Source organism: Tachypleus tridentatus, chromosome 13, assembly GCF_004210375.1.
Source record: "Tachypleus tridentatus isolate NWPU-2018 chromosome 13, ASM421037v1, whole genome shotgun sequence".
Classification (NCBI taxonomy): Eukaryota; Metazoa; Arthropoda; class Merostomata; order Xiphosura; family Limulidae; genus Tachypleus; species Tachypleus tridentatus.
The window spans coordinates 6,881,328-6,898,968 of record NC_134837.1 but is presented as its reverse complement, the minus strand read 5'-3'; the positions used below and the strand labels follow the sequence as shown (position 1 = coordinate 6,898,968).

The 17,641-nt window shown below is 33.6% G+C and overlaps 1 protein-coding gene across 2 annotated transcripts; it reads right to left on the bottom strand.

Annotated features, from left to right (window-relative positions):
- Positions 1–268: 268 nt before the first annotated feature.
- Positions 269–5,286, bottom strand: LOC143238629 (uncharacterized). 2 transcript variants are annotated; one of them, XM_076479020.1, is made up of 4 exons: positions 5,037–5,286; positions 3,456–3,595; positions 2,431–2,616; positions 269–462 (listed from the first exon to the last, which is right to left on the bottom strand). In XM_076479020.1, the coding sequence occupies exons 1-4, from the start codon at positions 5,093–5,095 to the stop codon at positions 431–433; spliced, it is 417 nt and encodes a 138-aa protein (XP_076335135.1). In that variant the 5' UTR covers positions 5,096–5,286; the 3' UTR covers positions 269–430. The 2 variants fall into 2 exon arrangements, with proteins under 2 accessions (XP_076335135.1, XP_076335136.1); XM_076479021.1 differs by having other exon boundaries at positions 5,027–5,280.
- Positions 5,287–17,641: the final 12,355 nt, after the last annotated feature.

Sequence of the window (17,641 nt, the reverse complement as noted above, 5' to 3'; positions counted from 1 at the left end):
TGTTTTTAGTTATAAGATGGTGGATCATTTGTTTACTCCCTTGATATATATATAAGTGTCTGATAAACTTGAAAGTGATAATGTAATTTATATTTTTACTGTTACTTTATTAAGTATATAAAGTTCAGTTCACAATAGTTAATAAAACAGAACATTTATTTGTGTATGACAAACAACAACAACAAAATACTGTACAGTTGATCTCTTTTATATTGTTTCTCATACGAATAATTCAACGTTTTATTGAACAAAATCACAAAATCTTATTTATAAACAACACAGTAATTTGTTTATCTTTCTTCTTATGTTCAAACACCTTGAGACTTCTTCATCCATTTTATAACTCGACAAAGATCGGCAGGTTTGAGGTCAGGTAGAATGGTGACCTCAAAATTTCTTTTATCAAAGGTTAATTCCTCAATGTTACCACCTACCTGAGGAAGGTCCGGATGTGAATTTCTCCTGAAATAAATAATGTTATTTGTAATAACTACTGGAAGGTACACTGAACTTTTTGTCAATGGAATCCTCATAACATTAAGTACAATTTAAATTTTAAGAGCTTTATGTCCTATTTCTTAATGATTTTGTAATTTTCCTTACTCAGTTCAATAACACCTGTAATCGTCTTTATACTGTTATAAAGTTTATTATCCATTTGAACATTGTACATCTGTAAATTAGAAAGTTCTCATTTGTGAATTAGTTTCTCAACAATTTACTTTGCGCCTTACAATTAACTTGTAAAAATAAATTATTTGATCATGAAACAACTGAGCTACTATAAGTTTTATAGTAAACAGTTGTGACAGTTTTAAAATCGTATGATCTGTTTGATCATGAAACTGAAACAACTGTGCTATTAAAAGTTTTATAGTAAACAGTTGTGACAGTTTTAAGAACGTATGATCTGTTTGATCATGAAACTGAAACAACTGTGCTATTAAAAGTTTTATAGTAAACAGTTGTGACAGTTTTAAGAACGTATGATCTGTTTGATCATGAAACAACTGAGCTACTAAAAGTTTTTTAGGAAACAGTTGTGACAGTTTTAAGACCGTATGATCTGTTTGATCATGAAACTGAAACAACTGTGCTATTAAAAGTTTTATAGTAAACAGTTGTGACAGTTTTAAGAACGTATGATCTGTTTGATCATGAAACTGAAACAACTGTGCTATTAAAAGTTTTATAGTAAACAGTTGTGACAGTTTTAAGAACGTATGATCTGTTTGATCATGAAACAACTGAGCTACTAAAAGTTTTTTAGGAAACAGTTGTGACAGTTTTAAAATCGTATGATCTGTTTGATCATGAAACTGAAACAACTGTGCTATTAAAAGTTTTATAGTAAACAGTTGTGACAGTTTTAAGAACGTATGATCTGTTTGATCATGAAACTGAAACAACTGTGCTATTAAAAGTTTTATAGTAAACAGTTGTGACAGTTTTAAGAACGTATGATCTGTTTGATCATGAAACTGAAACAACTGTGCTATTAAAAGTTTTATAGTAAACAGTTGTGACAGTTTTAAGAACGTATGATCTGTTTGATCATGAAACAACTGAGCTACTAAAAGTTTTTTAGAAACAGTTGTGACAGTTTTAAAATCGTATGATCTGTTTGATCATGAAACTGAAACAACTGTGCTATTAAAAGTTTTATAGTAAACAGTTGTGACAGTTTTAAGAACGTATGATCTGTTTGATCATGAAACTGAAACAACTGTGCTATTAAAAGTTTTATAGTAAACAGTTGTGACAGTTTTAAGAACGTATGATCTGTTTGATCATGAAACAACTGAGCTACTAAAAGTTTTTTAGGAAACAGTTGTGACAGTTTTAAAATCGTATGATCTGTTTGATCATGAAACTGAAACAACTGTGCTATTAAAAGTTTTATAGTAAACAGTTGTGACAGTTTTAAGATCGTATGATCTGTTTGATCATGAAACAACTGTGCTACTATAAGTTTTATAGTAAACAGTTGTGACAGTTTTAAGATCGTATGATCTGTTTGATCATGAAACAACTGAGCTACTAAAAGTTTTTTAGGAAACAGTTGTGACAGTTTTAAGAACGTATGATCTGTTTGATCATAAAACAACTGTACTACTATAAGTTTTATAGTAAACAGTTGTGACAGTTTTAAGATCGTATGATCTGTTTGATCATGAAACAACTGTGCTACTATAAGTTTTATAGTAAACAGTTGTGACAGTTTTAAGATCGTATGATCTGTTTCATCATGAAACAACTGTGCTACTAAAGTTTTATAGTAAACAGTTGTGACAGTTTTAAGATCGTATGATCTGTTTGATCATGAAACAACTGTGAAATCATGAAATCTCGTGATATTTCAGCAACATAAAACTTACACAATATTTCATGGGTAACCACTACTGAGGGTAACTAACAAATTTCACTTACCAGAGTTCAATTTCGACAACAACTCACTGTTACACATCATTAACACTGAGTCATCTTGTCCTTGGGTCAAAATCGAAGTTCCTGCCCTACATGTATTACCAGTGGTTTTCGGAGTACAACCTTCTTTAGCTAAGTCTGTGTGGTTCGGTGGTGGAGAAGCAGTAAGTTTTGTCTGTTCTTTTTTGTCTGTTATACAAAGGGAAGTTTGTCTGTGCATGAGCGTTCAAAATTTCAACTTATAATAAACATATTTAACTTAGTTTGTGTCTTAAAACACATTGGACTGGTGTTTAACTCTAGTTTTCTGTGGCAAGGGGATTGAGAAAAGTTTGAACTCCTCTGAACAGGATGCTGGTCCATTTTAGGTAACCACAAATCTTACATCTGGATAAAAATGGCTTATTCAAGGACATATGTGAGCGTGGGTGGGCTTCAGATCTGCAACCTTTTGATTAATACCACAAAATACTAACCACTCGTCACCCTTGTATTATTTAGTCACTGATAAAGTTTAATACGTCAACAAACAATTAATAAACATGACTTCCTAATTTGAATGAATCACTAATTCTAGCTTAGCAGTTATGAATAACTATGACAGAACAGTTCATGTTGAAACAAGCTTTGCACAGAAATGCCCAACATATATACAATTAGGCCTTTACTTCAAGAGTAAGATCAGTGAAGACATACATGAATTATCTTAACTTTTCTAAAAACAACTTGCATATAAATTTCAAATAATTAAGAAAGTGATTGTTCGGATTTGATCCGTTTCTATCCATTCATCTATTTATCTATCTACATCTAATTACAGTAACACTGAAGTATCAGCCTTTCACTAACAATTAAAGCAATTAATAAAACTTTTTACGATATAAAGAAAATAATATTTTTACTAATTTATCATCGATATCACCAGTATATTAACAAAACCTGTTTGATAAACCAACAAGAAATGTCCGAATTCCTAACATGTTAAGAAATTTACATCATTAATTCTGGAAATACAAAATCATAGCTACCTTTATATAAATCATCAGGATATAAACAAAATCTCCCTACAGCTACATTCATAATGTCACCAGATGTCAGACATTCATCGATGTAACAAGCGTCAAATACAGCTACACTGCACCGAAGATACATGTCGCTCATAAACACTCTGTTAAAACCAGAATATATGATATAATTACACAATCAACTTTATTTGATAATCAGATACAAAAAACACCTGGTTCTATAAATATTTGTTTGCTTAGAATTCTAGAAGATTAATTATATAGATAACATCATATTTCTTCGGTCCTTTCTTTTTATTGTCCCTCAGTAACTAGTAGTAAGTACAAAGACTTATAAGACTAAAGTAGGGCTTTAATACCTGCAGAGGACAGAGCAGGTAAGAAAAGCCGTAGTAAGTACAAGGGTTTATAACACTAAAGTAGGGTTTTAATACCTGCAGAGGACAGAGCAGGTAAGAAAAGCCGTAGTAAGTACAAGGGCTTATAACACTAAAGTAGGGTTTTAATACCTGCAGAGGACAGAGCAGGTAAGAAAACCCGTAGTAAGTACAAGGACTTATAAGACTAAAGTAGGGTTTTAATACCTGCAGAGGTCAGAGCAGGTAAGAAAAGCCGTAGTAAGTACAAGGACTTATAAGACTAAAGTAGGGTTTTAATACCTGCAGAGGACAGAGCAGGTAAGAAAAGCCGTAGTAAGTACAAAGACTTATAAGACTAAAGTAGGGTTTTAATACCTGCAGAGGACGGAGCAGGTAAGAAAAGCCCTTTATGTAGCTTTGTGGTTATGAGGACAGAGCAGGTAAGAAAAGCCCTTTGTGTAGCTTTGTGGTTATGAGGACAGAGCAGGTAAGAAAATGCCCTTTGTGTAGCTTTGTGGTTATGAGGACAGAGCAGGTAAGAAAAGCCCTTTGTGTAGCTTTGTGGTTATGAGGACAGAGCAGGTAAGAAAAGCCCTTTGTGTAGCTTTGTGGTTATCAATAAAACAAACAAATCTTTAACCTTTACAACGAACAACATCTTCTATTTTGTTCAGCTTTTGCCATCTATTGAACAAAAGTGACAATTCTTACATACTTGTGAAATATAATTTCTAACCCAGTCACGGTTAAGTTTATTTTACACATAAAAACAAATCAAAACGGGCAAATTTTAACTGTTTGCTTCACTTTATAGCTTAGTTTATATTTGTATTGTATTGACAGAAACAGTGTTATTTGGCAATAATTATTCAATGAAGCGCTTTAAAACAGTCCTGACAAACATACGTGTGAGAATGACAATAGTGGTTTTATTTTATAGAAAGCCACATTAAGCTGTGTCCCCAGCGAGGAATCTAATTCCGGATTCTAGTGTTGTTAGTCCGTAAAATTACTGCTGTTTCATAGAGACATTTTGTTTTGTAATATGGCATATGAACACCACAACAAGCTTTTCTGTTACTATAACCAAACATTACTATTACCAAAAGTTACTATTACCAAACGTTACTATTATTAAACGTTACTATTACCAAACGTTACTATTACCAAAAGTTACTATTACCAAACGTTACTATAACCAAAAGTTACTATTACCAAACGTTACTTGGGTTGAATGAATGTCCTTGAAATGTCTTCTTTCCTTTCTGCAACAAATGGCGTCATTATCAAAAAGTTCCAATTATTCTTACTTGAAAATGTATTATTTTTCGTTTTATCCTAAATGTATACATACATTTAAAGCAAGAAATTAGATTTTGTAAAGATCTCTAAAATCTGATACAAACATATACCGATAAAAATAGTAATTTCTAAAATAAGCCAATTTCGTTATATACTCAGTGAATTTCGCCACTTCATAAAGTTGACTGGAATAATAGTTTTAATTTTTATTTATTACTACGTGTCCAGCCTCCTGAAAGACGCAGCTAATTAGACACAAGATTTTGCAGCCTATATTGGGAAACTAATATAATAAATATCTATATAAAAATCCCTCACATTTCACTCTTTCAAGATGCACATATATAAAAGAGCTAAAACTAGATGAACAACGCTTATAATCAGCATTACCTATTTAGCTACCGTGTTTTCATTCTGTTTACCCTCCCCTCAGTGTTTTGGTATATTTTAAAGCTTAATGGGGAACAATATTTAAATGATGTCTTAATTTATTTTCAGTCTTTGTAGAAAGATGTTCCAGTGACTCCAAATTTTCCGAAAGTTACCTGACGTTCATCACTGTCTTTCCAAAAGGTAGTGCACTGATTAGCCAATCTCAAATGGCACAGTCTCATATTTACGTTCTTACAACGCTAGAAACTGAGTTTTGATACCCGTGGTGGGTAGAGCACATTGTGTAACTTTGTGCTTACAAGCAAACTGTGCTGATTGAGGAAACGTTTTGTTTTTTCGTTCGAACAGAATAGCTCGAAACATTTTAAGATTATCAATTTGTAGCTCTTTGCTGGTAAAGTCAATCTCTATACAGTGAGTTGTGCTGGTCAATCTCTATACAGTGAGTCCTGCTGGTCAATCTCTATACAGTGAGTCCTGCTGGTCAATCTCTATACAGTGAGTCCTGCTGGACAATCTCTATACAGTGAGTTGTGCTGGTCAATCTCTATACAGTGAGTCCTGCTGGACAATCTCTATACAGTGAGTTGTGCTGGTCAATCTCTATACAGTGAGTCCTGCTGGTCAATCTCTATACAGTGAGTTGTGCTGGTCAATCTCTATACAGTGAGTTGTGCTGGTCAATCTTATACAGTGAGTCCTGCTGGTCAATCTCTATACAGTGAGTTGTGCTGGTCAATCTCTATACAGTGAGTTGTGCTGGTCAATCTCTATACAGTGAGTTGTGCTGGTCAATCTCTATACAGTGAGTTGTGCTGTTCCACAGCAGTAGGCGTGTATTTTTTGTAGCTGTTTGCTGGTAAAGTCAATCTCTATACAGTGAGTCCTGCTGGTCAATCTCTATACAGTGAGTCGAGCTATTCCACAGGAGTAGGCGTGTATTTGAAACTAAGCATACTGGCAGTGATTGTTTTGCTTTAGGACAAAGGTTTGTTCCACTGGCTCCTATGATAGCGGTATTTTCTAAAGCAGAGACCCCTTCGCATGAATTTATTTGAATGTATGTATTAACAGCTTCAATTCCTTTTTTTTTCCTCTTCATGTGTCATTTTTATCCATAGGTGTGAAGAGCTCCATGTGGCTCCCACGAAGAGTAAAACTTTCATAAACTCTTTAAAAAAGAATGTTTTTCAAGTACAGCTTACTTTACAAGGATCACTCTCTTGCATATCAGTAACATATGTCATCTGATTATTGTTCAGTTAATTATGTCTTTACAGGGGATTGTTCGTTTTGTTTTGAATTTCGCGCAAAGCTACACGAGGACCATCTGCGCTAGGCGTCCCTAATATAGAAGTATAGGAATAGAAAAATAGCAGCTAGTCATCGCCACCCACCGCCAACTCTTGGCCTACTCGTTTAACAACGAATAGTGGGATAGAACGTCATATTACAACGCTCCCATGGCTGAAAGGGTGAGCATGTTTGGTGCGACTGGGATTCGAACCCGCGACCCTCAGATTACGAGTTCAGTGCCTTAACATAAAATAACTAAAATATGTATATTTTGGATTCCTTTGCGGTCGTATTTTCAGAAAACAAAGTGAAAATTAGAACAAACATAAATTTTCAAGTGCTAAACATATTAACATAAACATTGGATGTACCCATTTTAACATTTTATGGGGGTCAGAGCTCACCAAAAGACATACTTTTGGAGTTTTGGGTCAATTATTCTGACATATTTTGACCAATTTATCTGGTATTTGGGACGAAGATACTTTTGTATCATTCCAAGCATCGAAGAAAAAGGTGACATGCCCTATTTTAGTAATAATAGACGGGGTCAAAATGACACAAAATAAATAATTTTAGGATTTTGACAAACAATTATCCTTCTGTGTTTTGAGCAGTTTACATGGAATTTAATAAATATACTTTTATACACGCCCCATACATACGCATATAAAAACATGGAATATACCGTTTTGGTCATTTGGTGAGGAAGGTAAAAATATTAAATAGACCCACAATCGTAGGGGTTTTGAACATTTACTTCGCCATGTTTCAACAAATTTACATAGAATGGGATTCAGAGATCCTTTTCTGCAGGCAATATATAATAATAAACAAAAGTTGAATTTACTTATTTGCAGTAATTATACGGGTAAAGATGACGCAAAAAAGCGTAATTTTAGGATTTTGCCAGTAGTCTTCCATATTTCGGTCATTTAAAATGGGATTTGGTTCAAAATAGTTTTTTGTTTCACAGGTCCCAGACACACATATAGATGAATATGAAAGTTTTAACTTTTACTCAATTGTTTAGCGAAGAAAGCAGAATTTCAAGTTTTATTCAACTATTCATGAGTGGGTGTCAACCAAGTAACATTCAATTCGGTACAAATATACCTTTCTGTAGTGATATAGACAGTGGTGTATCTTACAATTTTGAACAAATATACCTTTCTGTAGTGATAAAGACAGTGGTGTATCTTACAGTTTTGTACAAATATACCTTTCTGTAGTGATATAGACAGTGGTGTATCTTACAGTTTTGTACAAATATACCTTTCTGTGAGTGATATAGACAGTGGTGTATCTTACAGTTTTGTACAAATATACCTTTCTGTAGTGATATTGACAGTGGTGTATCTTACACTTTTGTACAAATATACCTTTCTGTAGTGATACAGACAGTGGTGTATCTTACACTTTTGTACAAATATACCTTTCTGTAGTTCCTAAGTAGTGATATAGACAGTGGTGTATCTTACAGTTTTGTACAAATATACCTTTCTGTATTGATATAGACAGTGCTGTATCTTCCAGTTTTGTACAAATATACCTTTCTGTAGTTCCTAAGAAGCGATATAGACAGTGCTGTATCTTACAGTTTTGTACAAATATACCTTTCTGTAGTTCCTCAGTAGCGATATAGACAGTGCTGTATCTTACAGTTTTGTACAAATATACCTTTCTGTAGTTCCTAAGTAGTGATATAGACAGTGTGTATCTTACAGTTTTGTACAAATATACCTTTCTGTAGTTCCTAACTAGCGATATAGACTGTGCTGTATCTTACAGTTTTGTACAAATATACCTTTCTGTAGTTCCTAAGTAGTGATATAGACAGTGCTGTATCTTACAGTTTTGTACAAATATACCTTTCTGTAGTTCCTAAGTAGCGATATAGACAGTGCTGTATCTTACAGTTTTGTACAAATATACCTTTCTGTAGTTCCTAAGTAGTGATATAGACAGTGGTGTATCTTACAGTTTTGTACAAATATACCTTTCTGTATTGATATAGACAGTGCTGTATCTTCCAGTTTTGTACAAATATACCTTTCTGTAGTTCCTAAGAAGCGATATAGACAGTGCTGTATCTTACAGTTTTGTACAAATATACCTTTCTGTAGTTCCTCAGTAGCGATATAGACAGTGCTGTATCTTACAGTTTTGTACAAATATACCTTTCTGTAGTTCTAAGTAGTGATATAGACAGTGTGTATCTTACAGTTTTGTACAAATATACCTTTCTGTAGTTCCTAAGTAGTGATATAGACAGTGCTGTATCTTCCAGTTTTGTACAAATATACCTTTCTGTAGTTCCTAACTAGCGATATAGACTGTGCTGTATCTTACAGTTTTGTACAAATATACCTTTCTGTAGTTCCTAAGTAGTGATATAGACAGTGCTGTATCTTACAGTTTTGTACAAATATACCTTTCTGTAGTTCCTAAGTAGCGATATAGACAGTGCTGTATCTTACAGTTTTGTACAAATATACCTTTCTGTAGTTCTAAGTAGTGATATAGACAGTGCTGTATCTTACAGTTTTGTACAAATATACCTTTCTGTAGTGACATAGACAGTGGTGTATCTTACAGTTTTGTACAAATATACCTTTCTGTAGTTCCTAAGTAGCGATATAGACAGTGCTGTATCTTACAGTTTTGTACAAATATACCTTTCTGTAGTTCCTAAGTAGTGATATAGACAGTGCTGTATCTTACAGTTTTGTACAAATATACCTTTCTGTAGTGACATAGACAGTGGTGTATCTTACACTTTTGTACAAATATACCTTTCTGTAGTGATATAGACAGTGGTGTATCTTACAATTTTGTACCAATATACCTTTCTGTGGGTCCTACGTAGTGATATAGACAGTGGTGTATCTTCCAGTTTTGTACAAATATACCTTTCTGTAGTGATACAGACAGTGGTGTATCTTACACTTTTGTACAAATATACCTTTCTGTAGTTCCTACGTAGTGATATAGACAGTGGTGTATCTTACAGTTTTGTACAAATATACCTTTCTGTAGTGATACAGACAGTGCCGTATCTTACAGTTTTGTACAAATATACTTTTCTGTAGGTCCTACGTAGTGATATAGACAGTGGTGTATCTTACAGTTTTGTACAAATATACCTTTCTGTAGTGATATAGACAGTGGTGTATCTTACACTTTTGTACAAATATACCTTTCTGTAGTGATATAGACAGTGGTGTATCTTACAATTTTGTACCAATATACCTTTCTGTGGGTCCTAAGTAGTGATATAGACAGTGCTGTATCTTCCAGTTTTGTACAAATATACCTTTCTGTAGTTCCTAAGTAGTGATATAGACAGTGCTGTATCTTACAGTTTTGTACAAATATACCTTTCTGTAGTTCCTAAGTAGCGATATAGACAGTGCTGTATCTTACAGTTTTGTACAAATATACCTTTCTGTAGTTCCTAAGTAGTGATATAGACAGTGGTGTATCTTACAGTTTTGTACAAATATACCTTTCTGTATTGATATAGACAGTGCTGTATCTTCCAGTTTTGTACAAATATACCTTTCTGTAGTTCCTAAGAAGCGATATAGACAGTGCTGTATCTTACAGTTTTGTACAAATATACCTTTCTGTAGTTCCTCAGTAGCGATATAGACAGTGCTGTATCTTACAGTTTTGTACAAATATACCTTTCTGTAGTTCCTAAGTAGTGATATAGACAGTGTGTATCTTACAGTTTTGTACAAATATACCTTTCTGTAGTTCCTAAGTAGTGATATAGACAGTGCTGTATCTTCCAGTTTTGTACAAATATACCTTTCTGTAGTTCCTAACTAGCGATATAGACTGTGCTGTATCTTACAGTTTTGTACAAATATACCTTTCTGTAGTTCCTAAGTAGTGATATAGACAGTGCTGTATCTTACAGTTTTGTACAAATATACCTTTCTGTAGTTCCTAAGTAGCGATATAGACAGTGCTGTATCTTACAGTTTTGTACAAATATACCTTTCTGTAGTTCCTAAGTAGTGATATAGACAGTGCTGTATCTTACAGTTTTGTACAAATATACCTTTCTGTAGTGATATAGACAGTGGTGTATCTTACAATTTTGTACCAATATACCTTTCTGTGGGTCCTACGTAGTGATATAGACAGTGGTGTATCTTCCAGTTTTGTACAAATATACCTTTCTGTAGTGATACAGACAGTGGTGTATCTTACACTTTTGTACAAATATACCTTTCTGTAGTTCCTACGTAGTGATATAGACAGTGGTGTATCTTACAGTTTTGTACAAATATACCTTTCTGTAGTGATACAGACAGTGCCGTATCTTACAGTTTTGTACAAATATACTTTTCTGTAGGTCCTACGTAGTGATATAGACAGTGGTGTATCTTACAGTTTTGTACAAATATACCTTTCTGTAGTGATATAGACAGTGGTGTATCTTACACTTTTGTACAAATATACCTTTCTGTAGTGATATAGACAGTGGTGTATCTTACAATTTTGTACCAATATACCTTTCTGTGGGTCCTAAGTAGTGATATAGACAGTGCTGTATCTTACAGTTTAGTACAAATATACCTTTCTGTAGGTCCTAAGTAGTGATATAGACTGTGCTGTATCTTCCAGTTTTGTACAAATATACCTTTCTGTAGGTCCTACGTAGTGATATAGACAGTGGTGTATCTTACAGTTTTCTACAAATATACCTTTCTGTGGGTCCTAAGTAGTGATATAGACAGTGGTGTATCTTAGAGTTTTGTACAAATATACCTTTCTGTAGTGATATAGACAGTGCTGTATCTTACAGTTTAGTACAAATATACCTTTCTGTAGGTCCTAAGTAGTGATATAGACTGTGCTGTATCTTCCAGTTTTGTACAAATATACTTTCTGTAGTTCCTAAGTAGTGATATAGACAGTGCTGTATCTTACAGTTTTGTACAAATATACCTTTCTGTAGGTCCTAAGTAGTGATATAGACAGTGGTGTATCTTACACTTTTGTACAAATATACCTTTCTGTAGTGATATAGACAGTGGTGTATCTTACAGTTTTGTACAAATATACCTTTCTGTAGTGATATAGACAGTGGTGTATCTTACAGTTTTGTACAAATATACCCTTCTGTAGGTCCTAAGTAGTGATATAGACTGTGCTGTATCTTCCAGTTTTGTACAAATATACCTTTCTGTAGGTCCTACGTAGTGATATAGACAGTGCTGTATCTTACAGTTTAGTACAAATATACCTTTCTGTAGTGATACAGACAGTGCCGTATCTTACAGTTTTGTACAAATATACCTTTCTGTGGGTCCTAAGTAATGATATAGACAGTGCTGTATCTTACAATTTTGTACCAATATACCTTTCTGTGGGTCCTAAGTAGTGATATAGACAGCGGTGTATCTTACAGTTTTCTACAAATATACCTTTCTGTGGGTCCTAAGTAGTGATATAGACAGTGGTGTATCTTAGAGTTTTGTACAAATATACCTTTCTGTAGTGATATAGACAGTGCTGTATCTTACAGTTTAGCACAAAGATACCTTTCTGTAGGTCCTAAGTAGTGATATAGACTGTGCTGTATCTTCCAGTTTTGTACAAATATACTTTCTGTAGTTCCTAAGTAGTGATATAGACAGTGGTGTATCTTACAGTTTTGTACAAATATACCTTTCTGTAGGTCCTACGTAGTGATATAGACAGTGGTGTATCTTACAGTTTTGTACAAATATACCTTTCTGTAGGTCCTACGTAGTGATATAGACAGTGGTGTATCTTACAGTTTAATACAAATATACCTTTCTGTGGGTCCTAAGTAGTGATATAGACTGTGCTGTATCTTACAGTTTTGTACAAATATACCTTTCTGTAGTGATACAGACAGTGGTGTATCTTACAGTTTTGTACAAATATACCTTTCTGTAGTGATACAGACAGTGGTGTATCTTACAGTTTTGTACAAATATACCTTTCTGTAGGTCCTACGTAGTGATATAGACAGTGGTGTATCTTCCAGTTTTGTACAAATATACCTTTCTGTAGGTCCTACGTAGTGATATAGACAGTGCTGTATCTTACAGTTTAGTACAAATATACCTTTCTGTAGTGATACAGACAGTGCCGTATCTTACAGTTTTGTACAAATATACCTTTCTGTGGGTCCTAAGTAATGATATAGACAGTGCTGTATCTTACAATTTTGTACCAATATATACCTTTCTGTGGGTCCTAAGTAGTGATATAGACAGCGGTGTATCTTACAGTTTTCTACAAAAATATACCTTTCTGTGGGTCCTAAGTAGTGATATAGACAGTGGTGTATCTTAGAGTTTTGTACAAATATACCTTTCTGTAGTGATATAGACAGTGCTGTATCTTACAGTTTAGTACAAAGATACCTTTCTGTAGGTCCTAAGTAGTGATATAGACTGTGCTGTATCTTCCAGTTTTGTACAAATATACTTTCTGTAGTTCCTAAGTAGTGATATAGACAGTGGTGTATCTTACAGTTTTGTACAAATATACCTTTCTGTAGGTCCTACGTAGTGATATAGACAGTGGTGTATCTTACAATTTTGTACCAATATACCTTTCTGTGGGTCCTAAGTAGTGATATAGACAGCGGTGTATCTTACAGTTTTCTACAAATATACCTTTCTGTGGGTCCTAAGTAGTGATATAGACAGTGGTGTATCTTAGAGTTTTGTACAAATATACCTTTCTGTAGTGATATAGACAGTGCTGTATCTTACAGTTTAGTACAAAGATACCTTTCTGTAGGTCCTAAGTAGTGATATAGACTGTGCTGTATCTTCCAGTTTTGTACAAATATACTTTCTGTAGTTCTAAGTAGTGATATAGACAGTGGTGTATCTTACAGTTTTGTACAAATATACCTTTCTGTAGGTCCTACGTAGTGATATAGACAGTGGTGTATCTTACAGTTTTGTACAAATATACCTTTCTGTAGGTCCTACGTAGTGATATAGACAGTGGTGTATCTTACACCATATAGATAAAATCTGTGATGTGTGACACCAGTGAATAATCATGACCAATGGACTAATATCTAGATAAAAACTGTGATGTGTGCCACCAGTGAATAATCATGACCATTGGACTAAACACAAATTATAAAGTATGATGTAATTTCAAGAGCAACATGAAACTTGGCACATCATTAAACATCATGGTTACACTTATTAGATGCAGAGCTTTCTTGGTTTCATATATCATGCTACTAAATCTTTATATCTAATTTCTCTGTAAATAAGCCTAGTATTATGCCAGATGTATTTTAGATGCAACTTGTAGAAAGATGTTTTTAGCTATGAAGTAGTTGCCTGTAAAATCAAACAAAATTAATTTACTGAAAATTCGCTTTGTGCAGAACTCCAACATTCTTATACTATATGTGTGATGAAAGATTTAATAGTGTGAAATTTAAAGACTGATATTGAATGAATACCTCTTGGATTGTAGCTATACCATTGAACATAAAAAGTATAAATTCCTTACACCTAAAGCAGTGAGAAGATATATTACAGTTTCTAAAATAATAACTGTGTATAGAGTGAAATGTGGTAAAGATGTCTGTGATTTTGAGGAAAAAGTATTTAGTTGACTTAAGCATGATATAGCTATCCTGGTTGTAGAACAAAGGGATACTGTTACCAGTTTCAGGGTACTGAAACCTGTATGGAGGACATGTACACTTGACTTCACAGTATATAATTCCAGCATGACATAGCTACTCTGGTTGTAGAACAAAGGGATACTGTTACCAGTTTCAGGGTACTGAAACCTGTATGGAGGACATGTACACTGGACTTCACAGTATATAATTCCAGCATGACATAGCTACTCTGGTTGTAGAACAAAGGGATACTGTTACCAGTTTCAGGGTACTGAAACCTGTATGGAGGACATGTACACTGGACTTCACAGTATATAATTCCCAAAGCATGAGGACAAAAATATAAGAAATATTTCCTAACACAGAACCTGAAGAACGTTATGCCTTTTGCCCCAATTGGATTATACTGTTTAAATCTTAAAATACACTGTTCACTGTATTATGTCATGACCTTCTGAAGAAGAAGGGTCCACCTTTTAAAAGTGATAGGGTTTTATCATTTTATATCAAGACTTATTAAACCTACATATTTTTATGACTTTGTGAAAGTGTTACTGTGATACGAGTTAGTGTTGCTATTTTAATTTACAAATTAATAATGTATCGTGATAGGTTGTTTGTAGAACATGTTGGTTTGTGTAACATACAAGGCCCTAAGATTCTATTGAGAATGTTGTTCAGCTTAGGAATGACTAGAAGAAAGTATATAAGTCATGATGAGGTATATCAAACCCATTTAAAATGATAAGAAAGTGATGCCATTTCTTGACATCGTTGAAAAAGTATCCGAAGACTGAGTCCTCAAGGCGAGAAACAAGTTGAAAAGAAAAGTTGACTATTTACACAAACTCAAAAGTTAAATATTGACAAATAAACCATTTTAGCAGTTGTGCTTTCTTTCTCCATAATAGCCCAACAGCCAGTGTAAGGATTATATTAAAAAATTCGAGTTTCATTCCCTACAATATATCCACACTGTAGATAGTCTATTGTGCATGAAGAAAAATGATATGAGAATCATGGTGAATTAGTGTTACCTATTATGCAAGAAATAAAGTCATTAGTTAATATTTATTCTAACTGTAGTTTGATAAATACATATTATTTGTTTATTTTATGTTGTATTCATTCTACAGGGTGTTTGGAGAGTCACTGTGCAGTTTTGAAAGCAGTGATAACAGCATTCATTCAGTCTATTTCAAACCAGCAACTGATAGCGGTGTTTAGAAACAAAATAAGAAGGATCCAAGCCTGTACTGATGCCAACGGGGGTCACTTTCAACATTATTTAAAATTGTCATTCATATTTACCTCCTGTATTCTATATTGAAACATGTCTGTTAATAAATATATAAGTGCACAGTAACTTTCCAAACACCCTGTAGTTGTAGTTTCATAAATATAATTATTAATGTTGTATTCATTCTAGATATAGTTTGATAAATGCATTTATTATTTATGTTGTATTCACTCTAGATGTAGTTTTATGAATACATATATTATTATGTTGTATTCATTCTAGATATAGTTTAATGTTTATCTAAGTTATAATGACTTTTTAATTTAGTACTTTGTGTTGTTTTTTTTGAAACTGGGATGAGTGAACTGTTGTGAAAAACAGGAATGAATGATGTTGGAAAATGTTAAGATACACTGAGCTACACGGTTCATAACGCTACAAACTGGATTTCAGTCCCTATGATAGGAACAGTTCACACATCCCATTGTTTATTTATCACAAAATATACACACAAACACGTACATATATACTATCCAAAAACTGATAACTCACCTTACTGTAACATCAACATTTTAAATTTAACTGTATTATAATTATTTATAATATTAATTATGTGTATTTATTATCGCACTTAATTTATTAAATAATTATAACTACTAATCTATGAACGGCATATGAAGTGTTTTCAATGTCGTGTATAGCACAAAACGTACTAGAAAGAAAAATATCATAATTTGGTTTTCAAGAGGGTACACAAATATCTTGTTTCTACAGGGTGGCTCGTATGTACCTACCCATTCATATGTCGTATGTATCCAGTGTATCTGTGTGCTGTCCCTCATTCTCGCTGCATAATATTATGCGACGCCATGTTCTGTGAGACATTTTCCTCAACATGGGCTTACATCGGCCATATTTCTCTGAAAAAAAGAAACAAATTTATAATACATGCGTAATTGAATATAACATAATAACATATAGATGGGTAGGGACTTACGGGCCACCCTGTACATTGGATTGTCTGCTTCCATGAAATGAAAGAATAACCTTGTGGCATGATGACTGTTTATAGCTATACATTGTTTAATAGAAATTCACAACTATACCTACGTGCACATCTATTCAATATGAACTTGTAATGAGCAAGGATAATTAAGTCTGTTGTTCACACTGTCTTACTTGTAATGATCAGAATGTATGGTTTCATTCGTGAGGTATTCACGCTGTTAACGACAGTAAATTTGTGCACAGTTTTTTGACAAAAGGACTTGAAATTGTGGTGCTTAAAACCACCAGTGTATGCAAGCGGTAGACTACGTTGTAGGAAGATGAGTTTTAATATACGTATTAACTAGTCACGAGATAACCATAACGATGAAACGGTCTCTATCAGAAACTCCATTTTGACATTGTTTAACATTTTGTAGGTAACGTGTTTCCACCGAAAATCGTTTACTTTTAGAAAGGGTGTGTACTCAGCGGATAATTTAAAATTTACAAGACAGAGGTATTACTTTTAATTAGTGGTATGGTAAACAAATAAAAGCAGGCCCACTTTGAGGGAAAGGACCATACAAACGGAGACCTTGTACACGTCGTACCCCATAATGTGGCGACTAATGGTAGATTAGAGTGTACACTGTACAAATACAGTGGGAAAAGATTTCCACCTGGGAAAATGATACAAGTTATTTCTACGACATATCAGTTGAATCGTTGCATACCTAGAGAATGAAATGGATATTAATGTCATTCTTTATGAAGTGATGAAGCCTTTCTCATATTGCAGATCTTATTTTATCACACCCGTTTCTATTCTTGCCCTCTAGATTTTCCATGGTTCGTGATTTATCGTGAAAAGTCTTTTTTAAGTGATTTCGTTATAATTCTTTTGAAGGTAACAGACTGGGTCTACCTGGTGGAAATTGTGAGCAAGTCGAATGTA